We start from the raw sequence: 27,078 nt of genomic DNA, 5'->3' as shown, positions 1-27,078 counted from the left end.
AAATTTAATTGGGCATCACCAAACAGAAACAGATAAGGTGCTGGCAAGTATTTTTGTCAGCCATATACCAGGCGATCAGAAGTTAACAGCAAGAAAACAAGAGAGAGTGCGAGTGGGATGCAGGATGAGCAAATACGAATTCAAGTTTAGTTTGCTCTCTGATAATTACTCTCTTCTCTAATGCTGCTGTTTGTTCCAATGTAAATAAAGATAAAGAAAACGCACTTTCAACTGTTCTTTTGCAATGGAATAGAATTATACTGTATTTTGTATTTGTATTTGTATTCGTATCTCTAGTATATGAATATGAATACGCTGCAGTTTTCGAGGTACGCAACTTCAATGTGCACTTTAAAATTATATGGTGCACTTGAAATTGCGTGCTTGATTGCATTTTCGATAAGCATTATAATCATAAATTGTCATTAGCTGAGGGTAAAATGTTTAATTTGAGAACGGTTAATAGTAATTTCATTGCAAATGATTATTTATGATAAATAGAATTATATATGCGTATTGGTTAATGCATGTGGTTGCTGCTGCGGCTGCTGCTGTTAATGCTTAAATTCTTAGCTCATTATGTAATTAATTTCCATGGAATTTGTATTCGCTTAGGAGCCAGCATTGTTGGACAACTGCCCGGGCACCGAGAACTGTGGCCTAAAGTTGGCGAAATTGCCTGCGGGTCCGGCCGTAAAGGCTGGCAGGCTAGTGCCCTGGAAACCATCCGGGAACTGAGCCATCAGTTGGGCTGCAAATTTTAATAGAATACAATTAGTATATTGCAATTAAGTTTTGTTATTTTTGTAGCTTACCCGCATTGGAGGCATTGCCAGCGGTTGCTGCCAGGCGCGACAGTATGGAGCGCTCCGACATTTGCAGGCGCTGCGCCACGGGCGGAATGCGAGCCAGCGTGGCGGGCAAGCGTGAGACATCGCTCTTCATATCGGACAGCAGCTCCTCCAGCTGATTGAGCACTTTGTGCAGCACTGCATTTGCTGGCTTATTGCCCGCCAGCGACTCCTTGCTCAGATGCTGGTGCGACTCGGCGAGGCACTCGACCTCGGCAAAGCGCGCATTCAGCGACATGGCCGGATGGCTGGGATCCTGTGCGAGATTCAAGAATGCGGCGCGACGCAGCTGCTCCTCAATGACCAGCGCCTGCTCCAGAAGTTTAAAGCGACGAGCCAAAAACTTGTTCTTGATCTCCAAAAAGTTACCCTTGCCTACATCCATTTTGAAGGGCTCATTGATGATGGCAAAGCGTATATCGTTCTGTATATCCTGCCAGCGTCCATAGCCATGTGTCACAATGCCCGCCAGTAGCCAATAGTCATGGCGGCGATGCCAGATCTCGTACTCGCGTCCAGGCACAGCTGCCTTCTCCTCATTGAGCCAGAGCGTGTGCAGCTCGGTGAAGCCGCCATCGGCAATGTTGAACATGAACTTGCGCTTAAGCACCTCGAGACTGTCCTCCACGCCCTTGGTGGTCGCTGTGGCTGTGGTAGCATTCTTCTGATCCTTAGGTGAATTGGCATTGGCGCTGGCATTGGCATTAACGCCAGCGGTGGGCTTCTCTAGCTCACCATCCTCCTTGACAATCATAACATCGTCATCATCATCATCAATAATGTTGGTGGTGGTGGTAGCGGTGGTGGTGGTGGTGGTGCTGCTGCTGCTGGTGGAAGGCTTCTCCTCACTTGCCTTGTCCTTCTCCTCGCCCTCGCTGCTGCTCTTGGGCTCCTCCTTGAGCTGTTCCTTAACAGGCGATGGTTTATCCTCTTTCTCTTTGCCGGCCTCTTCTTTGGGCTCCACCTTGGTGGGCTCTGTCTTTACAGTGGCATCAGTGGTCTTGGCATCACCCGACTCCTCGCTCAGTTCCTCCTTGACGGGCGCCTCGGCTGCCTTGCTCTCTCCTTCAGCCTCCGGTTCCGACTTAACCTCTTGCTTCTCGGGAGTGCTCTTCTCCAGCGTCGCCTTGTCCTCGCTCTTCTCCGAGGCAGGCGCTGGACTGGGCGCTGCACTAGTAGCAGGCGTGGCGCTATTGCTGGTGGTGGCGCTCTCTGCCGGCGCCTTTGCTGCAACGCCACCATCCGCTGGTTCCACCTTGGCAACGACGCCAGCGACGCCCGCACGCACTGGCTCGCAAGGCTTGAGTATGAGCTCGGGCATGCTGTAGTAACCATTGATGTGCTCAAACTCCTGCACCTTTTTGCGAATGAGCGACATGACGCCAATGCGCGTGAGCACATGCTGCCGGGAGAGTCCCTCGCGCGGCACACCATCCGCAAAAGTCTCGGCATTGTCGGCGCCGGGCTCGCAGAGATGGCGCATAAAGAGAGAGACGTAGGCCTTGAAGTTGCGCTCGGATTTACCGCGCAGATCACGCACCAGCCACTGCGAATTGAAGGCGTCCTGGGGCGGCATGCCGTAGCGCATGATGGCATTGAGGAAGCTCTTGCGCTGTCGCGCATTGAAGCCCAGCACCTCAATGTTGCCACCGACGCGAGCCAGAAGTGGCGGCAGCGGACGATCGTCGCGACGATCCAGACGACGCTTAGCTTTGCGTTCGCCGTTTTGCTCATCAAAGTCATCGTCGCCACCGTCCTCGTCGCTGCCGGCGGAGTACTCGGAATTGTATTCGCTGCCATTGTCCTGCCAGTTAGAGTCGTCGCGAGTGGTGTCGGCGGCGACAACACCGCCATCCGTATAGTTGACCACCTTGCGCACGCGTTTGCCTTTGCCCAAGGAGCGTCCCACATCCTCCTGGTGCTGTTCGTAGTGATGACGCAGCAGCTTCACCCAGTAGGCGGGATCAGAGTTCTCGGCATCCTGCTTGATGATCTCGGTTTCCTCCTCTTCCTCCTCCTCCTTGGTGGCATAGGAGGCCACCTTGAATGAAGATAGATACTCATTGGCCCAGGATTCCTTCTCCTCAATGCCACGATTGCTGCGATCAAGCAGTTCAGCCACTGCCTTATCGTCATAGTGAATAGCCTCCTCCTTGTCATCCTCCTTGAACAGATCCTCCGTGCCGAAGCGCAATATATCATCCAGCTCCTGCTTGGTAAAGTTGGCGCCCTTGCCTCCCATGCCGGGACGCACCACCAGATGGGTCAACATCATCTTGCGCTTGGCCACCTGCGTCACACGCTCCTCCACTGAATTGCGCGTGACAAAGCGATAGATCATCACCTTGTTGGCCTGGCCAATACGATGGGCACGCGAGAAGGCCTGTATATCATTGTGCGGATTCCAATCCGAGTCATAGATGATGACCGTATCGGCGGTGGCCAGATTAATGCCCAAGCCGCCGGCGCGTGTACTCAGCAAGAAGACGAACTGCTGGGCGCCGGGCGCGTTGAATCTATCGATTGCTTCCTGGCGCACTGTGCCCGTAATGCCGCCATGCCATCAATACGCTCATACTTGTACTGCTCGCCCTCGAGGAAGTCCTCCAGTATGTCCAACATTTTGGTCATTTGGGAGAAGATCAGCACGCGATGATTCTGCGACTTGAGCTGCTTGAGCATCTTGGAGAGCAGCACCAGCTTGCCGGCAGCCTTGGTCAGCGAATTGATCTCATATATGCCGCCAGCGGAGGTCGGTGCCTCCTCAGCCGCCGAGGGAAATAGATACGGATGGTTGCAGCACTTTTTCAAATCCATCATGATGTTAATCAAAGAGCAGGAGCCACCGCCGCTCTTGGAGTTCAGTGCCTCATAGTTCTTGGTCAGGATGAACTTGTAGAACTTCTTCTGCATGGCCGACAGCTCCACACGCACGATGAACTCCGACTTGGAGGGCATGTTCTTGAGCACATCGGTCTTGAGACGACGCAGCATGTGCGGTCCCAGCATTTCATGCAAACGCTTCACTTGCTCCTCCTTGGACACATCCGCGAATTCACCCTGGAACGCGTTCAGATCGTTAAACTTGTCGCGACTGAGGAAATTGAGCAAATGGAACAACTCCTCGAGATTATTCTGCAGCGGTGTGCCGGTCAGGAGCAGCTTATAGGCAATGCTATAGCTGTTGAGTATGCGGAAGAACTTGCTCTGGTTGCTCTTCAGACGATGCGCCTCATCCACCACCAGCACAGCCCAATCAATGCTGCCCAAGCAAGGGGCATCCATCGAGATTAGCTCATAGCTGGTGAGCAGCACATTGAACTTGTATTGCGTGGTTCGGAGTCGTGAGACTTTGGTGCCACGTATGGCGCTCTCATCGAAGGTCAGCTCATTCTCGCGTATGACGGCACGCGAATCCTTGTCGCCAATGTAGGTAATGCAATAAAAGTCTGGCGCCCAGAGCTCAAACTCACGCTCCCAGTTGACCAGGGTGGACAGCGGCACGGCAACGAGGAAGGGACCACGGCAGTGACCCTCCTTGTAAAGAGAATACAAAAAGGTGACCGTTTGTATGGTCTTGCCCAGACCCATTTCATCTGCCAAAATAGTATCGATGCCCTGCCCCCAGCTGTAGCGCAGCCAGTTGATGCCTTCGATCTGATAAGGATGCAGCTGCATGCCAGTGTCATCCAGGAAAGCAGGCTGGCCCTCATATTTCTTTTTGAGATCAGTGGTAGGCTTCTCTGGCGGCGGCGTGTAATGCTTGACGGGACGATCCTCGTCATCCAGTTCCAGTTTCTTATTCTTGCGTCCCTTCTTGTTTTTCTTGCTGCTGGAGCCACGAGTTGTCTCCGAGGTGCAGACTGCGCGCAAGTCCTGATAGTAATCAATGGCCTGGCGTAGACCAGGTATGTCATCGCCCTCCTCTTCCCAGGTGGACTTGTCGTAGGGCAGCTCCCGCCACTTGACCAAATACATCGTGCTGCCATCGCGTGCAGTGCGATGATTGATCACACGCTGGACAATCAGCCATTCGGGCTTGACGCCGTTCTTGTAGAATCGCTCCTCCAGCGCCTCGTCGTCATCGTCCGTGTGCTTCATGCCCACCTTGTCCTTGTGGCGTTGTATGCGCTTAAAGCGCGTGTCCGCCTCATCCAGCGACTCCTCAAACTTGGGAGGCTCCTCCATGTCGTACTTGCGCTGGAAGGAGCGTATCATCAACGGATGATGCACATCCAGCTGCACCTCAGAGACCCAATCGCAGTGCCAGTAGGACATGTTGTGCCACTTGATGAAATACTCGCGTATGCGATTGCCACCCGATTGCGACTGCTTGGCTCCCTTTGAGGTGGAGGCTTCGCTGCTGCTGGCGCGACGCTGCACTACCCAGCGCCAAGTAATGATCTTCTCGGCCTTGCCGACCAGCGGTGGACAGCTGCAGCGTGGGCAGCGCCAATCGCCGTCGGGTATGGTGTCCAGTGGCGGATTCAAACAGAAAGTGTGATAAGCCGATGGGCAAGAGTCGCAGCAGAGCAGCTCGCCGCCATCCTTGCACACGCGACAAAACTCCTGATGCTCATCATCGTCCTCCTCTTCGGCGGCACCGCCATCGGCCTCGCAATGCGGACACGACCACTTGCCCTCTGGCGGCTCATCCAGCTCTGGTTCCAGGCAAACCAAATGATAGGCGCGTGGACAGGTGTCGCACAGTATAATCTCACCGCCCTGTTGGCACACCTCGCAATAATCCTGATGCTCGTGCTCGCCATCTTCACCCTCTGGGAAGTTCTTGGTTTTCTTTAGCTTGCTCTTCTTCTTGAACTTGTTGCCAATCTTGGTCTTGGCCTTTTTGCGCACCACAGGCGCACCATCCTCCTGTGCGCCAGCACCAGCAGCTGTTGCCTCCGCGACCGGCTTAGACTTCTCCGTTTCCTTTTCATCAGCGCTTTCATCGGACTTTTGCAGCATACGCTCGAATTCCAAATCCGAATCACGCTCAGAAGCACCGCTGGCTTCTGGCTCCTCATCGGAGCTGTCGCGCTTGCGTTTACCAAACTTAATCTTCAGCGTAGGCACCTTGCCAGAGGGACGACGCCCCTTTTTGTTGCTGCTGCGTCCGCTGCGCTTGCGACGTGGCTTCTTCTCCTCCTCTTCCTCTTCACTGCAAAGCATAGAAAAGTTTAACATGTATAAGGCTTTAAAGCTAGCACTGCTTACAGCTTTTCTTCCTCGTCTTCCTCCTCCTCATAGATATCGTCGGGCTTCTCATTGCGCGAGCTGCGTGAGGAGCGTGGCTCATCGGCCTCTGGAGCAGCAGCTGGAGGCTGCTCCTGTTGTATATGGGGATTACTCTCGCAAAACTCACGCCACTTGGCGGCCACCAGCATCATAAGCTTGGGCGCTGCAATCTTGGGATTCTCCTTTTGCAATATGGGACGCACGTGCTGGGTGAACGACTTGTACGTAGTCAAACTTTGCAGATCGTCCTCGCTGTATTCAATCTCTACATCGCATACGCTGAAAGCAGAGCACACGTCCTCCACCGAGGGCATGCCTACAAATTCTTAATTAAATATGGTTTTTTGATGCTATGCATTTAGTGGACCAACCTGAAGATGAAGACTCCTTTTCTCTTTGCGCTTGCTTTTCCTCTTTGCGTTTGCGTCCGCGCTTGGATGAAGTGCTGGGGTATTCCACCTCCTCATCATGCTGCACAAAGTCGCTGTCCTCTTCGCTTTCATTCTTCTTGCGCTTCTTCTTTTTACGCCCCTTCTCCTCGCCCTTCTTGGTTTTGCGCTTCTTGCCCTTCTTCTTCTTGCGATTGTCATCCGGCTCATAATCATCGTCCTCGTCATTCTGCAAAGCATAAGAAATTTAGACAAGTTCTGATCACATTTTAGATTCGTACTTACATTGGGCTTCAATGGCGCATCGGAATCATTGGATAGCTCTGCCACCTGCGCAGTATCCTCTACGGCCTCTTCCTCTTCTATAAAATTGGGTAGAAAAACATAAGTAAAACAGTTATTTTAACTAACGCAAGCTTACACTTGCGCGCTCTTTACCGTGGTTCATGTTCTTCAAGTAAATAAAGACAACAAATCTGGAATGTAACCTTATCAGAGACTGTTCGATACGTAGTTTCGACTATTCGATTGTAGTTTCATTGAATAAATAAATTTCTTGGTGTTGGTTTTTTTTTCGAATTCAATATTTTATTTGATTCTATTTTTCTTTGCTTTTTTTTGTTAAGATTTTTTTCTCAGTTTTTTCTTTTTTTGCTTTTTTGTTTGTCGCCTTAAGAATTACTAGTATATAACAATATCTCATTTTTTTTAAGATTTTCCATTCTGCTGGTTTTGTCAGCGATTTTGCTCTTAAACTTAAAATAATAATAATATAATAATAATAATAATAATAATAAATTTTTTCATGTCTCTTGATCTGTATTTACTCTTTTTTCCTTGCTTACACACAAACATGGTTTTTCTTTTATGTTGGCTTTATCATTAGTAAGTTTCATTCTCGATTGTAGTAAGTTTAGTGTTTTAAGTTGTGAGTGAGTAAGTGTGTGTGTGTGTGTGTGTGTGTGTGTGTGTGTGTGTGTGTGTGTGTGTGTGTGTGTATGCATGTGTCTATGCGTGTATGTGGGCGTGTCATTTATGTATTTATAAAACTAGTAAGTTTCCTTTTCTTTTCCGTATATATTTTTGTATTTTTTTTTCTATATTTTACTTATCAAATGTCATTCTTGTATAATAATATATGTATGTACTATTTGTGTGGTGTATATAAATCGTATGTATCGTTTTTGTTTGTAATTGCTATTAATCAATTTTAAACGCCTGATGCTTATATTTTATATTTAATTTTATTACTTTTTGCAAGTTGATCTCATGTTTCCCCTTGATTTTCCCGTTTTCGTTACGTTACATCTGCTTTTGTACATACTATAATGAAATATGTTTTATAAAAAATATTGCAACGAAATAGCTCGAAAAATGTTGATTCTTGCATTTCTTTCTAATTTTGTTGATTTTTTTTTTTTTTGTTTGTTGTTGTTGATTCCTTATTTGTTTTCGACACTAGAGTTTCAGCAAAATATTTTGATAAATTTCCAAGCGGATATGCTTGACTTTATTAGTTTATTCTTTTAATTAGTATATGTTTTGTTTAAGGAAGCGTTTGTAACATGCTTAAAGTTGTTCTAAAAATTAAAAGCAAACAACTTGAATCTGGCGCATAGCTCTGATATACAACCGCATAATCATATCTATAACTCCTTAAGTTTTAGTTAAGTTTTCTTCTTATTCTTTTTTTTTTGAGCAAAAATTTGTCTAAACACACATAACGTTATTTGAAAGCATTTGTGAAGCAAATAAAATTTTACAAAACGAAACACAATTAAATGTAAACAAATTAGCTAAGTTTATATACGGAATTTGTCATAAACATAATATAAAAAAATTTGCTACACAAGCTGCTTACAAAAAAAAAATAAAAATAATCATAAAAACCACAAAAAATTAAAAACGCCAACAAGCCGTTTTCGAGTTTCAGTCTATTGTTAAAGAGGCACGCCCGCATGCAACACCACAAAAGAAGAAGAACCTATCAATGTGTGTGAGGTGAGCCAAGCTTTGTTGCAACTAAAGCCAAGCAAAGTCTCAGTGTTGGTAAACACTAACTTTTATAAAATGCAACAAATTAGTGTAAGTATAACTGTCTGTCTGTCTGTGTGTATTTGTATGGGACATCAAGAAACAAATTTGTATGGACAGAAAAAAATCAGTTTGTCTAGTACTTGTAAAAAACAATTAATGTATCATATGTGTATATTTAAAAAAAAAATTGTGTTTTTCTTTCTGTATTTTCTTTTTAATAAATGGTAAATATTACACACAAAACATAAAAAAAAATAAAAACAAATCAAACTATTTTTGTTAAATTTTATATACCATTTTTAGCTTAATTGCCTTGCTTTGTTTAAGTCTACAGCTTGCATACAATCTTATATATTTATACAAAATTTTTATTGTTGCTTTTCTAAGCATTATTCAGATTGCATTTTGTTAAATAAAATATAGATATACAATAGGTGTTTAACTGTGTGTTTGAATTTCTCAGTTTTGTTTGCTTGTGTGTGTGTGTGTATTTAACATAATTTCAACTTTAATATTTCTCTGGTTTGGTTTTTTAGTACAAAATTTCTTCTTGTTGCTGGTGTTGTTGTTGTTGTTGGTGTTATTGTTAAATGTTTTTACTAGAATATAGGTGTGTAATATATAAATTTATGCTTAATAGTTTCTCATAAATTTCTTAATATTTTTATTTATTTATATATATATATATTTTTTTGTGTTTTTGCCTTTTTACATTTGATTGCGCAACCGCAACTGCAGTTGTGTTGTTGTTTTCTTTAGGTTCCGAGTGATTGATTGATTAAATTATTAATTAATTAAATAATTCATTGTTTGATTGTTTGATGTATAACATTTCAGTAGCGTTCGTCGTCATCAGTATTGGAGTTGGAATCATCGCAATCTTCATCATCGTCATCATTGGAATCAGAGCTATCTGAACTATCGTCAGAGTCACTCTCATGGCTGCCATTGCTATTATTGCTGTTCTTATTATTGCTGTTGTAATGCTGCTGCTGCTGCTGTTGTTGTTGCTGTATCGTTTCCACTGCATGGTGTTGCTGTTGATGCTGCTGCTGTTGTGGTTGCTGCTGCTGCATCTTGATATTGCTGCTGTTGTCAGGCATCAAACGAGCAGCTGCTGCTGGCTCCACACCCGCAGCCATGGGCATCGCTGTTGCTGTCGCTGCATTGGCACTTATCAGCGTCTTATCATAGTCCATCACAAGCTGCTTGATGTGCGCCAACTTGGCATGCAAATAGTCGAAGCGCTGCTTATCCTCGTGTATGCTACGATCGCTATTGATGCGCTCATACTCGCTGACAATTTGTCGCTTGATCTGATCGTAGTCACCGCCGCCGCGACGTTGGGCGCCTTCCAAGCGCTTGGACAGATCCTGGAAGCGCTTGCGCACACCCTCAACGCTGGTTAACAGCTTGCGGTACTCATCATAGTCGCTCTCAAATTCAGTCTTGTAGCGTCTTCGCACCTCCAGTGTGCGTATGGGCGCATAATTGCTAAAATCGTAACGTGGTGCGGCATTGGCATCGCCAGGAGCGGCAGCGGTGCCATAAGCATTCGCAGCCTCTGCCAATTGTTGTGAGGGTGATGGATGCTTGGCGGTGGTGTTGCTGCTGCTGCTGTTAACAGCAGCGGGCTCGCGGTATTGCTGCTGTTGTGGCTGTCGCTGTTGCTGGTATTGATGTTGCTGCTGCTGCTGCTGCTGTGAATAGGATTGTTGCTGCTGATGTTGCTGTTGATGATGATTATTATGCTGCGCTGGCGCGGACAACGGCTGCTGTTGCTGTTGTTGTTGATAGGCACTATTGTTGCTGCTACTGCTATTCCGTTGTCGTTGTCCAATGCTGTTGTTGCTGCTGCTGCTGCTGCTACTCGTGCGTTTCTTGCTGTTGGAAGCAGCGTGTGTGTTGTTGTTGTATGAGTTGTACTCATCATGCGCATTGCTGTTGCTGCTACTGCTGAGACTGTTGCGTTGCTGTTGCTGCTGCGTTGCTGTTGGCGCCGACTGACGCACAAAGCTAGCAGCCAACTTGGGCGGCGTCGTTGAGGATTTGCGACTACTGCTGCCGCTCGCATTTGACTGGCGACTATTTCGCTCCTGTTGCGTCTCATAGCCGCTGGAACTGCTTGAATTGCTCCCCGTAGAGTTGCGTTTTTCGGCGCTGCTGCTACTACCACCACCACCACCACCGCTGCTGTTGCTGCTGCTCTGCTTTGAGCCGCTGCCACGTCGACTGCTACTGCTGCGTTCCGCTGCGGCAGCCATACTTCTAAACTCATCAATGTTATCCAACACATTGTAGCTCAAGTCACTGCTGTTGTGCTCGTCCAGCTGCGGCAACGCTGGTCGGCTGGGCTGCTGTGGTGGCGTATAGGCAGCTCCACCAGCAGCACGCCGATACGCAGAGGGGGCGGATGAATTTAAGGATGAGGAGCTGGCAGAAAACTGTGCGCCACTGCTAATTTCCTTTTTATAATGACTGATGCGCTGCTTCTTGGGCGCCACGGTGCTGAACATCTCATCGTACTCAATGGTGCTGCGCTTGCCGCCACCGCCACCGCCGTTGCTCATGTTATTGTTGCCGCCCTGGTGGTGTCCCATGGGCATTTGCTGCGAGCCACTGTTGTGGGGCGCCATAAGTAGCAGCGGCGGCGGACTGCCCGTGTGCGTTGACGTGGGACTTTGTCCGGACGTGGAGCTGCCCGCATCAGAGCTCATAGGCGGCGTCAGATTCTGTGGCTTGCGTCGCTTCAGCTGCTGTATCTCCTGCTCACTGAAGAAAGGCCAATTCTCATCGACATCGTTCCACATTTGCCGCCGCAGATTATACGTATTGTGCGATGTGGTGCTGATGTCCGTGAGTATATTGCAGACCAACTTGAGTTCGCGATCCTTAATGCCCTCGTTTTTGAGGCGCGCATACAGCTCCGGCTTCTTGTACGGCTTCAGCGCCAGCAAATGTATCAGACGCTCGCGTATGCTACGCCGTGCCACATCCGACATTTTGTTGCCACCAGCATTACCATTGCCATTGCCATTGCCCGATTTGCTGTTGCCATTGCGCGCATTGTTGCCGTTGAGCATTTTGTTGCGTCCATTGTTGCTGTTGTTGGCAATTGTTGGTGCTGCTGCAATGTGGTTGTTGCTTTCTCGGGGCGAATTGCCGCTTAGCGCATAGCCCTGTGAGACACCATTGGCAAAGGTGCTGGCCAGAGCAGCGGCACTACTACGACCATTGATGGTTCCGCTGGCGCCCAACATATTGGGATTGGGCGAACGAGAAGCTACTGTTCCTCCAGCTGTTCCTAACGCTGACGTGAGGCCATTTAATGGCGATGAAATTAACTTACGACTGTTAAAACTACTATTAATGTTAAAACTATTGCTGCTGCTGTTGCTATTGTTGTTGTTGTTGCTGCTGTTGTTGTTGCTGTTATTGTTCCCACTGTTGTGTTGAGAGTTGGCCGACGTTGATGATGATGAGCCTGGCGGCTTCTTCACCTTACGTCCAATATCCGATTGATTTGGCTTGATCTCACGTATACACTTGCTCTTCTCAGTCTCCTCGGCTCGCGCCATTTTTGTTCGCGTCGTATCATAGACATCATCGTTGGCATGTATGCGCATGCGTCGGGACAAGGCGCCGAGTCCGACAAGATCATGATGCTGCTGCTGTATGCACTCCAGTGTGCCCTCGTTGTCATCAATGGTAAAACCGAATTTACGTCCATTCTCATTGTTGCCGTTGCCAGTGCCATTAGCAGCATTGTCGCTGCTGCTGGGCAGCGGGAAATGTATGACGCCAGTGTTGCAATTGAATTGGATTTTTGCATATTGTCCGGGCGCCAAGCGTTTGGCATGCTCGTTTCTTTGATATTCTTCAATGGCACGAAACGCAGAGTCGGTGAGCTTAAGGAATATATACTCTTTATTATCATCGGTATAACGGTGGCTTTGTGACATTCCATAATTGCCGGACGAGAGCGAGACATTGGGCAGGCATTTTGTTGATGCAATCGAATTGCTCATAACGCGATCACCGCCCTCAAAACTCTTTCTCTTATGATTTCAATGCTTAAGCTTTGTAATATTTATATTTAAAAATTGTTGTTTGTTGTTTCTTTCTCCTCAGCACTTGATCGATAAATTAGTTGCTGACGAATGGCAATATTTTTGTTTTTGATCTGTAACACTCCAGTGTTGCACAATTGACAAAATAATAACATACGAAATGCAATCTTAAAAATTGATCGAGTGTTGTTGCGTTGTTTGGGAAGCAGAGCAATGGAAGTTGTTTAAAATTTGGAAGTTGTAGCTGTTGGATTAGCTGGCTGGTTCCTGAACGATATGCAGGATATTGAAGTGATGCTGATGTTGCTCGAAGCCTCGAAGTAACCAATGGCGAATCTTTCTTGTTGTTGTTGTATTCAGTTTCTGTACAATTTAATAATGATTTTGTTTTAGTATGTTGTAATCGTAAATGAAATTTACGTTGTTGCTAAGACGTGAACAGAGACACAAATGCACAGCTTTGTACACATACTCACATTCACATACAGATACACATCCATACATGTGAACACACATGTAACGCGCCTCTCTTGAGAGTCTTTGAGCGGAGCTGCAAACTTGCTGCTGTTGTTGCGTTTCTTTTCTTTCTTTTTGTCAATTTTGTTTTTTTTTTTTGTTAATTTGAAATGCAGGCAGACCACCACCAATACACACACACAGAGAGCGTTTAAATATTTTGTTATTTGTTGTTGCTTGAGAATTTCACTTCCGTATAGGTCTCTGTCTCTCTCTCTCTCTCTCAGATGTATCTACTTTCAAAAAGTCTGATACATTTTTGCACACCTTGCTGATGCTGTTGCTTTCGTTGTTGTATCAGCGTTGCTCTCTTCAAGTTTGTGCTACTTGTAAATAACGCTCAATTTCTTTTGTTAAATAATATATGATATGTGTGAGTCTTAATTGGGTTAAGGTAAAACATGTATGCACTGCTTTTGTTGTTTTAGTTGCTGTTGTATTGCGGCGGCAAGAAAGGCGTTAGAGGCTGGCTGACGTACAATAGTTTTGACTCGTTGTAACTTTTGCTTTGGCTGCTGCTGTGAGTTGCGTTGAAAGTGCGACCGGACTGACTCCTGCGCCAGGTGCTCAACTTGTCAATATAATTGTCCGTGTGTGTGTTATTTGTGTCTGTGAGTCGCTCAAAAGTCAGCAGCCATAGTCGAAATCAAAGACAGCAACAACAAGCAATCAATGCTGTTCACATACACACATACTCATACTACTAAAATATGAGCACACACGTCGCTTGACTGCTTTTGGTGGTGTGTGCGCGCGCTCACTCGTTTGCTCTACTCTCTCGTTCTCGTTGATCGCAGTGTGCTAAAGCGAGATGACTGCTGTTTTTGATTGGCTTATTGTTGTTGTTATTGCTGTTGCTGCTTGATCTTTTTCTTTTCGCTTTTTTACTTTTTGCTAAAAATCATCTGTGTTTGTACGTTGATTTTTTTATAATTTTTTCTCTCTGCTGCTGTTGCTTATTATATTTTTTGTCCACTTCTATATTAGTTGCATATATGTAAGATTGTGTGTAAATATCTTTTTTCTTAGCGCATACACTCACACACACTCTTAACCGATTTCAAATTGTGGGCACAGAGTTCAGCACTTGAAATATTGTTAATTTATAATGCCTTTTAGCCACTTATTTGTTATTTTTCATTTTTCATTCATTTGCTGCTGTTTTCGCGTGTAGACTTACACATGTATCGTATATGTGTGTATGTATGTGTTTTGGGTTTTTACACCAACCACTTTTACTCAAGACATTTTTGCTTTGGAATTTTGCCGAGTTAAATTTAACACATTTTTCTTTTGGCACTGGAGAGAATTTAATAATCACGTTAGCAATTTTATTCTATAATTGCACTTGATTTCCTTTTTTGTTGTTTTTAACGCATATGTATTATTTTTTTTTTGCTTGTGTCTCTCTCTATTCCAAGGTATCTTAATCAACGTACAAAAGGTATCTGCTAAATGAAATCGAAACGAGTTGCTTTCAAGTGGTTGCCGTTGCTGCTTTGCTTTGCTCCGCTGCTGCTGCTGCTGTGCACTCGTTTATTATTACACCTCTCACCGCCCCGTGGACAAATGTTAAGACAGCAAACGTTGACGAGTGCGATCGTGTCTCTCTCTCTCTCTCGCTCTCTCATACACACACATACACACTCGCAAGCGCATATGTATGTATATTTTGCTCTATTCTCTCAGCAGCCGTAGCACGCTCGCGATCAGTCTTAGAGAGCAACAAGAGCCAACGACAAATGTCTTGACGATTCGTTTGTACGTGCCTTGTATCATATGCCTCTATTTACTGTTGTTGTTGTTGTAATATAGTTATTGTGGAAGTGAAGCGTAGAGCAAAATTTAAAAAACAAGTTTGCAAATGTTGTGCGCACTTGGCACTCTGCCGCTACGACTGGCCGTTGGCCATTCCGTTAATCGTATTGATGGCTCTCTCTTTAAAAACCTGCCTCTTTCTCTTGCTCTTACGCTTGCGAAGAGTGTGTCTCGTCTCATGCGTTAATGTTACGTTTTTTGTTCGCTTATCTACCATATATGTATATAGGTAGGTATATTATACTTTTCTTTTAACAATTTGTCTCTGCATATGTATGGGTGTGCATGTGTCTCGAAAAGCTTAGGCCCCGTTGCACGTCTTAGCAAAATTGAACAACAAAAAATTATACATATATTAAATTAAATACTTTTGCTTACGTTATCGTTGTTGCTGTAGTTAAGTGTGTTGTTTTACAATTATCTCTCACTCTGCTGATTGGAAGAATTACAGGCGCAAGAGTGGGGCAACAATATGGAAGAAATATACATATATGTGTAAGCTTAATACAAATAATGTACAACACAAAACAAGACAAAAGTACTTACAAAATGTTTGCGTTTTACAAATAAGTGACAAAACAGCGATGTGATGTTTTAGTTCTTGGTGGCTTTTATCGTTTTGTTGTTGAAACAGCTGTTTTGTGCTGACACCTGCGCGTTGCCTAGTCGTGTTGTTCTTGTTGTATTTGCACGGCCACCACGTCACAAAGCAGCAGCAATTGTTGTTGTTGTTATTATTATTATGCTGTTACTTTTCGCTGTCTTGGCACGCAGCCAAAACCTTTCCTTCGCCCCCGCACTTCTCCCGTAACAACATAAACTGACGGCAGCCCCAATCAGCTGTGCTCTCGCTCGTTCACTCTCTCACGCTGGCGGCTCTCGCTCGCCCAGTGTTGTTAGCCGTAAATATATCGGTTTCTTCGCCAATCGATAGCAACCGCTGTGGCGCACAGAACGAGCTTTTTCGTTTCTTCTTATATTTGTTTCTTGTTGTTGTAGCTGCTTTTTCTATATAAAATTTTAGGCAACTTTTAATAGAAAATCACTTTATTATATTTTATTTTTTGTGCGTACTTAGTTGTGGTTGATGATCTCGTTGTTGGTTGCTTCAGCTGGTTTTTTTTTTTTTTTGTAATGTAGAGTTGATATATTGTTGCTTGACGTGGCTGTGTGGATCTCCTGGATTTCTTCTTTGTATTTTATTTTATATTTATATTATTAATTTCACTCTACACTTGAAAAACATTTAAGGAATAATTTATTTTTAGTTATGCGCTTTTATTTTGTGTGGTTATTAGTTTTTCCGCTTGATTTTTTCTTCCGTTGCGGCTGCGACTGATTTTCAAATACTTTTTGTGCACTTGCTTACGTTACGCGAACGCGATCATACGTTTGGTCACGCACAGCTCAGCTGTTTTATGTTTACGTTACGTTACACGCTCGCTCACTTGCACTCATGTTAAGAGAGCAGAGGCTAAGTAAAGAGCGCGAGATTAAAATACACGTTCGACTTTTGTATCGCTCGTTAAATTTTGTTCACTTTTGACATTTTTGCATACATAAATTTTCCGCTCTCAGGTAGATTTACCGTTTACCAGGGGGATTTTTGCTCATTCACGTTTCGGCGTGTCCGCTTGGGTTGTTTTTTTATTTAGCCTTTCTTGACCGAATTGGGCCTGACTGACCGTGTTGTGGGCTTATCATTCTCTCTCTCTCGCGCTCACTCTGTATCTACTTATTTGCAAGGGAATTCGAACTACACATACCTAAACACGTGTGTGTGTGTGTGTGTGTTTGTATTATAATCATCATAGTGTGTGTGGGTGCTGCGGGGAATAAGCAAGAGCATACCTGACGGAAAAGAAAATCTAGCGGCATGGGCAGGTCGCTGTTGCTGTCAAATTGACAACAAAACAAAGTCATAAAATGCAGGAAAATATAAAATGCACATACATACATATAAATGTAAGTATGTTTGTCTCTGTTTCACCTATTGCTTAATAGTGATCATTGCCTTGTTATTGCCGTTGTTGTTATTGTAGTCAAACAGGATGGGATTTGCAGTAAGCAAATCCGCCGCTGAGCTCAAAATCTCATAAAAGCAAAGCACAGACATAAAAAGAACTGCCAGCGCCAAGGTAACAACAAATGAACTTCACATTTGTGCTTCTTTTTTTTATTGTGAAGCTCGTCTGAATTTATATGTATATTTATACATATAAATGTATATGAATGTATGTAAAGACTCAATACCAACAAATTAGCCAAAAACAAAAAAAGAATGATAAAAACCTAACAAGCAACAACAATAACGAATATAAAAAATATATAAATTCAAGTTTGAAGCTGAGATGTTGACGACGGCCATTTGTTTAAAACGTCGCTTGGAACAACGCCGCTTAAAAAGCATTAAGAGCTGTAGTTGGAGACCAGGCGACCGACAGGCGCAAAGGCCAATGCACTGCGCGTGACGACAGCGACACGAGACAGCCAGAGCAGAGCAGCAGCAACAGTAACTGAGACGCAATGCGCCTGTTGGGGTGCCGTCTGTCTGCCCGTCTCTATATGTATGACCATGCTGCCTTTGTATTAGGATATTAAGCAGACAAACAGCTGGCGCAGGAGCAACAACCACCGCTACTAAACCAAACATTATAAATACATACAAACATGTATATATGTACGTATATATATATAATAAATATTATTATATATATATTATATATATATATATATATATGCATGTGCGTACTTATTTAAAAGGAAACCTATGGAAAAACGTGTGAACGTGCAAGAGAACTAAGGAATGCTCGAGATAAAGGGCAACCGAAAATCTCTCCCATATTATTTTTTAAACATAGTGCAGCTGACAGCTGTGCGCGCACATTTTACTTTGTGTTGAATTCTCCCTTTTAATTGATAACAATGTCAAGAGAAATACAACTAAAGCTACTATTTTAATCAATAGGCTCACACAAGCCCTAAGAAAACAAACCAACAAAATTTCCGCATAAAAATGTGACCGCAAACATGTGTATGTATGTATTCCACATGCATATACTTAACAAGTAGATAAATATGTATTCGTGTGCAAGCAACAACAAATCATACATAGATAAGAATGTTAAATGAGTTCTTGCAATAAAAAGAAGAGAGTGAAGAGAGAAGCTTGCCCAACTTATGACAGCGTTGCCAACTTTGCTAAATCGATCAAAGGCACCCACCAGCCTAATTTGGAAACTCTCATTGCACTTTATATGCCTTAAATGCTAATTTTTCCTAAATGCTGATAACGTGACCGACAAACCACAAGAACGTTGCGCTAACGGCAGCTGCCAGATAAAAATTTAAGGGAGTGGTGGGGAATTCGAAAACGATAAAGTTGGATAAGAAAAGAGGGCGCTGAGTAAGTTACTCTCTCTTTTTCGATCTCTCTCTCTCTCTCTCTCTCTCTCTGTATGTGAAATTAATAATCAATTGTCACAGCAACATAAGCAAGAGTAGCGCTAAAGCACTCTCGTCCCCATCAGTTCAGAGTCCCAGAGCGAGATATAGGCAGAAAAGTCTTGCGGTAATTGCCCTCGCGGGATTCCCAAAAATATAATTTCAATAGTATTTGTGCATTTTCTATGAATCTGTTCAATGCTCAAGAGCGGCAGGGAAAATGTGAGACGAGTGCGTATGTATGCACATATTTCTACATATGTATGAATGTTAAATTTTTTTATTTATTGTACACTCAACAATTTTCTATTTATAGTTTAAAAACAAAAATAAGAACAACAACAGCAGGAATTATTCAGAGAACTGTGACTCACTAATGCAGGCAGGCATATCACAATTTATAATAAATACAAATACCTACTATTTAATGCATACATCAATAAACGAACTAAATAAATCAAAGTTTCTCTTCAAAAGTTCATAATTTAAGACTTTGATAAGATAAATTGTTACTAATCACGCAGTTAAATGTGTAAGAAGCTCAAGGCCAAGGCAAATAAACGCTTTTCGGATACGAGAAACAAACTCAAAACAAATTCGTACAATGAACTGTGCCCCGGAATTACCGACTCGTATTTTGCCCTCTGAACAAAAACAACAACAATCGCCAAACATATAGTACATATGTATGTACATATACAGAATAAATGCGTCAACCTCAAAGATCTTGACGAGTAGAATCAAACAATATTGATCCCGAGAACCCAAAACCTAAGCGTATTGAACGTTTACGTTCAATGACCGATTTAAGCAAAAGCCACACAAAGCAATGATTGTTGCATAATTTGTGCTACGAAACATGTGAAATGTGTAATTGTAATCAAATTGATAAATAAGAAACTAAAGAAAAAAGCATTGACCGTGAAAGGCCATAAATTTGTTTTTCATTTGCTCTGATTAGATTATGATGATTGTTTATAAGTGTGTGTGCGCTTTTGTATGAACAGTTTTATCAATTAATTAAAAGACATAAAAGTAAAAGAGTTAAACAAAAAGACAAAAAAAAAATAAAACAAATTAATACTTATAGCAGCTCATTTTATAGTTCAAAGGAACTAGATAAGTTTTATAAGCCTAAAAGTGTTTGTGTAGCTCAAGTTTTAATATATTTTTTTTATCGTTAGCATAATGTTCACTTTAAATTGTACACAAACACAATTACACTCTTAGTGCTGTGACTTGTTAGTGGATCAGAATACCGCAACATCAACGATGATCAGCACAATAACGAGCTTCAGTGCGGATTATCGTTCACGTCGCCGTTCTCTGATCCTTTGTGTTTAACACTATAACTGATAACAACTTCACATCTAGCCATTGAGCAAAATACATTAGAATTATTGCATAAGTTTAACAAAAAAGTCCAGTTTAGTTTGAGCTTCAAAAGCATTCCTTTTTCGGAGTTTCTATCGCCTGAGGCCTAAGCAATAATTATTAAGATTATTATGCAACGCAATTCAATAGCTTTATTTTGTTTGATTTTTGATAATATTAACACACACATACGTTTTATAAATTTATAATATCATTAGGTTTGTTTCAAAAGTTTTAGGCACTCTGCAAAGTTGAGCTACGTCAATGCAAACTGATTGCTTTGAAAACTGGTTTGAGGCTATTATTACCTTGTTTTTTTAAATTTGAAATTTAGATAACATAAAAATTGTCGCTGCTACTTTAAACAAACTTTAGAAAAAACAAACAAAATATTTAAAATTTTATGGAATAACCTTAAACAACAGAAGTTGTTTTACATTTATTTAAGGTTATTACATTAAATGCAGTTGATAAATAACGCACTAATAAAACTAACAAAATTTACATTGGGGCACAGCTAAAAAAATCGTGTTATAGAGATAGAGTAGTATACAAGTAGGCTTCTAAATGTATAGAAATATAGATAAAAAACAGTAATAAATTTAAAGCCCGGCTTAAGGCACACACACACTTATGCATAAAATTAAGCTTGACTGTTTGGTGTTGACTCGTAAATGTGCGAGACGAAGCTTAAAAGCTTGTGAAACTTGTCTTCCCAGATTTAGTTTTATTTATTTTTTACTTATTGGAGCAAGAGCATAAATACACAATCCAAAACAACAATAATTCCCCCAACAAGTATAAAAACAAGAAGATAATCTCTCTTCATCTTTCAAGAGAGCCGTAACACAGAGACTGGTATTTCTCTTTTAAGTTTTTATTTTTCTGCATTTCACGCTGTCTTGTCTTACATTTTGAAATAAATATTGCATGGACTTTTATATACATATGTATATGCTTTTATTCAGAAAAAACAACCGAAGGTCAGATCAATTGTTGTGAATGCTTATTAAATGCATTCAAGACTAATTGGTAACTAAACTGAAGCTTTTTAAATGTAACTTCCGTAAAGTTGTTGTTGCTATTTATGAGGGACTTTTTTTATTTCTTCTTTTCTTTGAAACTTTATGTGTGCACAACTTAGATGTTCGTTGAAGCTTTTAAGTAGAACAACAGACGGCCCTCACCTTGGCTCTTTATTTATTTGCTTCCGTAGTCTTTTTTCTCTTTCTTATCTTTCAATTGAGTAAATATTTTCGCAAAGGTTAAATACTATTTGCGGTTGTTTTCCAAGTAATATACAAATTTTTGCTATTTGATAATTCATTAGTGTTGAAAAACGGTCAAACCTATGCAACAATGGGTTGTAATTAACAATTGCTTTGAGCACCTATAAATAGCGCTGCTTTGTTTGCTAAAGTGCAGCTAAAGTGAAGTATACAAAGAAAACAACAAAAATATAAAACCTCCAACCCAGCCCACAAGCAACAAAGCACAACCAATGAGAAACTATGGTATGCAAGTGAAAAAAAGATACGAAAATTATATAAACATTATAGGCAGAGCCGTGAGTATGACTAAACCAACCGCAAAGCAGCCATAACAACAACAACAACAACAACAACAAGAACAACAATATGTAACAATTCGAGTGGCAGCAGCAGCAGCTACGAAAACCGTCGTTGACAGCAGCGGCAGCTTTTATAGGCAGGTTGGTTGTTGGTTTTTTTTGTTGGTAATTTTAATGTTGGTTTCATTTTCTGGTTTCTTGGCACGAAACTATGCCAAAGTTAACGACGGATTACAATAATCGAACCACATACACACACACACACACACACACACACACACACACACACTCAAAAGTACAAGTAGGACATGCCATAATTATCTAAACAAAAATTCAAAATTAACATAACTGCTAGTTTATACTTGATCGATGTAAAAATCGATAACAGTTATCGCGTACGCGTACAAACGAATTTGTCGACACACCCACCAAGCAAAAAATACAAAAGCGAAATGCCCTATTTTTACCAAAAATAACTATTTTTCATAACAACTGAAGCAAAAATAAAGGCCAAGTCTGTTGTGAACATGTGTGCCTCTGCATGAACACAGATACATACATATGTACGTATGTATGTATGTACCTTTGTACCGATAACAATTAAAAACTATTAAAGAACCCAATTAAGTTAAGGTCTATTTAAAAACAACAACAACTATTTGTATTTTCCAGCACACCTCACACAAATATGCGGGCATTTGTCTAGCCTTCGTATGTGTGTGAATAAGCGAGAGCAACACGTTTCCATATGTGTCTAAATGAATTTGTATTGGTGAGAGCGCGCAAAACCACAATGGCGACAAAAGTAGGCAATTCAGAGAGAAGCTATTTTGTGAGAGAAGCTAATAGACAACAACTGCATAATAAGCTCTTCATATAGTTATTGTAGTTTTTCGAATTACATGTGGTATGTACGCATACATACATACATATGCCATAAAAAGCAAAAATATGCATGTATTTGTACTATACTCTCGCACTTAAAATGCGTACACATTTTCTCATGCAAATATTTATGACCTTCACTTTCACCTCTTAACTTTTTATACAAATGGCTGAAACAGAGCTCAGCACGCCAAGAGAATAAGGCCAGTTATAAAGCTTAGCATAAAGTATGCCAAAAAAAAAAAGACAAAAACAGTGGTACAAAACTTATAAAAAAAGACATCCTTATTTACAAAATAGTTATTTCTACTTTTGGCATACATACATAGTGTGCCAATAACAACAGAGTATAGTGGGCGCGTTCTCTGTTTGTATGTACATTTGTTGGTGTGACAAATGAACTGAAACCGCAATGAATTAAAACAAAGTACATACATAAGTATTCATAGTTATGTATGTATGAATTTATATAAATGAGAAGCGATATGGCCTTCTCCTGGCTCCGTGCTCGTGATCAAGCAAACGATACACAATTACTGTAAATAGGTGAAAAACAGCGTTTAGTTGCACAAATACAAAAAGACATACACATGTATGTATGTACATATATAAAAACGTACATAAATACATATGTATGTATAGCCAAGGTATTACGGTAATCAATGTCAAATGCTGCCGATTTCATTCGCATGAACACAGCACAACAACATTTTATACACATACTATGTATGTATGTATGTAGTGACAAAAAGCAATTTAAGAGCAATAACAAATATAAATAAAATTGCATTTAAAGCTTAAATGGAAAAAAAGTGCTGTCAATAACAAAAGAATTATATACATGCACATACATCATATGTACATACATATGTATGTTGCATTTCGACACCCAAAAACAAAACAAACTACATTCAAATAAACGCTTGTCTATTGTTGACAATTTAGAGTAACTTCACAATAAATTTAATCTATTGCCCATTTTCAGACAAAAAAAAGCTTTACACACACACACACACACACTCATACGTGTGTGTATATGTATATTAAGCGTAAGTAAACTTTTAAAATGCCAACTTAAAGCACACAAAAATACACGAACCGTATATAACAACAACAATACCACTTGTTGTTGACACACGGCTGCTTGTTTTTTTGCTTAATTAAATGCAATATGTGCGAGCGAGATGGCATGCAACACCACTCTATCGCCAAACGGCCGCTTGCTCCCGCATACAAAAATGTAGATACAAATACATACATATGTATGTGTTTGGCATACTTGTATGTGTGTATTTAAAAGCAAAGCAAGATCGAAACTTAAAGCACATTACATATATACGCACAAATATATAGACAGACGTGCAGCACAATACTTTCACTTCTTGTATTGAATTTTATTTCGGTTTGGGGCGCCACGCTTGTTTTTGTTGTACATTTTATATCTTTTCAACAGATTTATGCAAGTCTTTCTATGTGTGTGGGTCTCTGAATATATATATATGTATATACATACATACATGCCAATTAATGTGTTTGTGTGTGTGTCTCGTTATTGGGCCCTCAGCAACAGCGAGCAAAATACAAATTATAGAAAAAAATCAGTGTCACACACACATACACACGCATTAAATTAAAAAGGTGCACAAGAAATGAAGACACAGATCTGAATGTATATTTGCTTGCATGTGTGTGTATAATACGGTTGAGATTACAGCTTGTAAATTGGGTTATTATTTATAATAAGAAAAAAATAATATATTTATACATAATTAAAGCTGTTGACTATTTAACTTAAAACGTGCTGATCGCGGCAGAGCCAGAAAAACAAAGTCACTCCACACACATCATTTTTAAATTTCAGTTTTGCACAATAAATTGCAATTAGCACAATGCGCATTGTGTGCTTATCTGGTACGAAAGCAACAACAACTAAATATACATATGCATATGCATACATATTGACATATTGTACGTCAAAGCACTTGGCACCTGACAAATGAAGTTGAGTTTAATTTACGCTCTCTTTTTACATACTCATTGTGCTCTCTTTTTATACGTGTTTCAGTGCATTATTGCAATACACACACACACACACACACACAAACACATTCATATTCAAGGCAATATCAGACAACAACAGGAGCTTTCGCACACACTCACACACCCACTCTCTTGTTCATTTCTACTCTTTTACTGTGATGTCCACGTCGCGACGTCTCGACTGTTTAACAACTCTCTTAAGCTCCTGCTTTTGTGCAATTTATAACAATGTCACATTATTACAAATGTACATACAAATACTTAAAGCTATGACTAATAGCATATTATTTAATACACGTTTTATACTATTTTTATGGGCTCAGCCACACAAAAGTTTAAAGCAAATTATTGTTGGTGAAACCAAAGACTACGATATACATACATATGTACATACATACAATTGTATAAGATTGTATGTACATTTGTAACTTGCAGCCAGACAGCTGTTAAAATGCTTTAGTTGCGAAATACACAAACGAAAATAAAGTTAGGACAGGGGGAACCTTGTTGTTGACGTCACACCCTTTGCAATGGGATCTTATTGGATGCTGCTGCCGCATTAAACTCATGGGCGTATTATCACCAATGGGCGTGTCGCTTTTATCGATAGAATAGCAAACAATACACACATCAGATGCTAAAATTAGACACTGCTGCTGCTTTTGCTGCCCACGTTCAATTTCTAGGATAACATAAAGAGAGATACACAGCCACACACATTCATATGTATATATGTACGTATGTATGTAGCGTCATCTCACCCGCGTAATGCAACAGACGTCAATAGCAAAGTTTTAAAGAACATGCAAGAGTCGAGAAACTATGCGAATTTATATAAATTTCCTATGAAAAGGGGTGGTTTTGCGTGTTTGTTGCTTGAAATTATATACAAAACATATTTATTACATGGACCGGCGTTTTCCTGTTTTCCACATTCCAGCAAATTCCATGTGCGGTGGGGTTCTTACACTCTCCCTTTGCCTCTCTTCCTCTCTTTTTTATTTATTTTTTTGCAAATGCACGCACGCACATAAACATGCTCTCATTGCTAATTTATTTGATTTCTTTGTGGACTGTGAATTTTTTTTTTGAATTTGTCGCACTTTTTTCAATTGTTATACATACACAAAAGTTCATATTGCTGTTCGTTTTACTTGTTAAAAGTAAAATTATTTATAAATTAATTAAAATCGAGTAAATAAATCGACAGCTCCGAGAGAGTGAGTGAGAGAGAGTTACGCCGACGTTTTTTGGTGGTTGAGCGCGAGAGTGACAACGACAGGCGGGCGGGCGACGGAACAACGGTAGGACGGGGGCGACTAGCTGCTGGAGCGCGCGTGCATACAACGCACGTATTAATATATACACACATACATATGTACATACCGTAAGCTTAGTATACGCTGTGAGAGCGGGGAAGGTCGGGGAGACCTGCTTTTGGCGAGCAAACGAGTCGCCTACTCACACGCGTTAGTAGACATACATATATGTATGTATGTATGTATATATGTATATGAGCAAGTACGTATATATATAAAATATACCGTGTGTTAATGATATTGAACGTCGGACAGACAAAACGACGATCTGTCCGACTCACGCACATACATATATAAATTTTATAGAGAAATCAATTAAGTAAGCACCGCAACGAATGGGGAAATTTAGCGGAAAAACTTTGTTTCAATAGAGTGCAGATACAATATTCCACACAATTTTTTAATTTTTTTATATTGGTTTTCTCGCATTCAGACGTGCACGTCTGTACGTTCCATATGCATGAACATATTTCTCTTACACAATATTTCTCTTTATTATATTTTCAATAGTTTTCACACACTTTTTGTTTTACACTTGTTTTTGTAATGCACGTATTGCCCTAACTCGTATTTTAATAGTTTACAAATGTAATTTAACAACAAATTTTCTTAGTCAAGTGAGAAATCACGTCATGGCTGCCACGTCCAAACAACAATAATATTAAAATAAAAATAATTTGGCAACCCTAAGCGGAACAAATAAGCGAGTATCATCTACAAAAGCGCCCAAGCATGTTGTATCCGGGACCAAACATGTTGTATCCGATAAGCAGTTACTTATCACGAATACTCAAAAAACATCGCAAAGTGAAACAAAAAATATTCACTCTCACCTGAGAATAAATAAATCTTTAACCGAATACCACTAAATAGATTACCACCTTTTCTTTGGAAAGTATTGAGTGTCAATCAACTAATTCACATAACTAAAAGATTAATTATTCTTTTTGTTTTGCGCGCCTTTTTTAAACAGAAAGCAAGATCAAAACAAGCGTGCAAAACATATGTTTTGGTTCCGCAAACACACCGGCAGTGCGAGCGGGACAGCTAATGTGCCAAGCGGTTGCAGCATTTGCGAATCACAAGCACATAAAAATGCAATAATAAATTTGTGTAAAATGAAGGAGACACAAAAGTGGCAAGAAAAAACGCGCGTCACATGTATATACTTTATAATATTTCTTAAATAATTGATTAAAACTTAAACTACACCTGTCCTTTTTCAACCCAATCAGTAAAAAGGCCCCACAGTAGCAAAAGAAAACAATAATAAATATCAACGCACGCAGCACGGCGCCGCAAACAAAACGTCGGCACCGCTGACGCCTGCTTGAACATGAACCACAGTAGAAGAAATTTTCAATAGCATAAATTGTTGTTAAAAACGTTGCACTCACCCTGGAAATTATCGTCATTCTCTTCCTCTGATGCCATATTTGCACTTAAATGCAAATTTCCAACGTTTTACGCACAGTAAACCGTTTTTTTTTGCACAACAAAAATAATTCAGCACAGACAAGAAAAAAT

At 41.2% G+C, this 27,078-nt stretch overlaps 2 protein-coding genes across 4 annotated transcripts; both read right to left on the bottom strand.

The window, feature by feature from the left end:
• Nucleotides 1-321: 321 nt before the first annotated feature.
• Nucleotides 322-27,078, bottom strand: LOC108599123 (chromodomain-helicase-DNA-binding protein Mi-2 homolog). The gene is given in 7 exon segments (XM_017985911.2): nt 322-751; nt 816-3,411; nt 3,414-6,012; nt 6,069-6,405; nt 6,461-6,707; nt 6,764-6,840; nt 26,949-27,078. Coding segments are annotated over 7 exon segments (6,033 nt in total). The 5' UTR covers nt 26,986-27,078; the 3' UTR covers nt 322-611.
• LOC108599127 (RNA polymerase II elongation factor Ell) lies at nt 9,195-16,136 on the bottom strand. 3 transcript variants are annotated; one of them, XM_033293771.1, is made up of 4 exons: nt 15,994-16,136; nt 15,466-15,927; nt 15,298-15,351; nt 9,195-12,948 (listed from the first exon to the last, which is right to left on the bottom strand). In XM_033293771.1, exon 4 carries the CDS (start codon nt 12,541-12,543, stop codon nt 9,349-9,351), a length of 3,195 nt encoding a protein of 1,064 aa, XP_033149662.1. In that variant the 5' UTR covers nt 12,544-12,948; nt 15,298-15,351; nt 15,466-15,927; nt 15,994-16,136; the 3' UTR covers nt 9,195-9,348. The 3 variants fall into 3 exon arrangements, with proteins under 3 accessions (XP_033149662.1, XP_033149663.1, XP_033149664.1); XM_033293772.1 differs by having other exon boundaries at nt 15,298-15,348; XM_033293773.1 differs by lacking the exons at nt 15,298-15,351; nt 15,466-15,927; nt 15,994-16,136 and adding an exon at nt 13,062-15,269.

Source organism: Drosophila busckii, chromosome 3L (assembly GCF_011750605.1).
Source record: "Drosophila busckii strain San Diego stock center, stock number 13000-0081.31 chromosome 3L, ASM1175060v1, whole genome shotgun sequence".
NCBI classification, from domain to species: domain Eukaryota; kingdom Metazoa; phylum Arthropoda; class Insecta; order Diptera; family Drosophilidae; genus Drosophila; species Drosophila busckii.
Note: the sequence above shows the minus strand (reverse complement) of the source record. Positions and strands in the feature narration are given on the sequence as shown.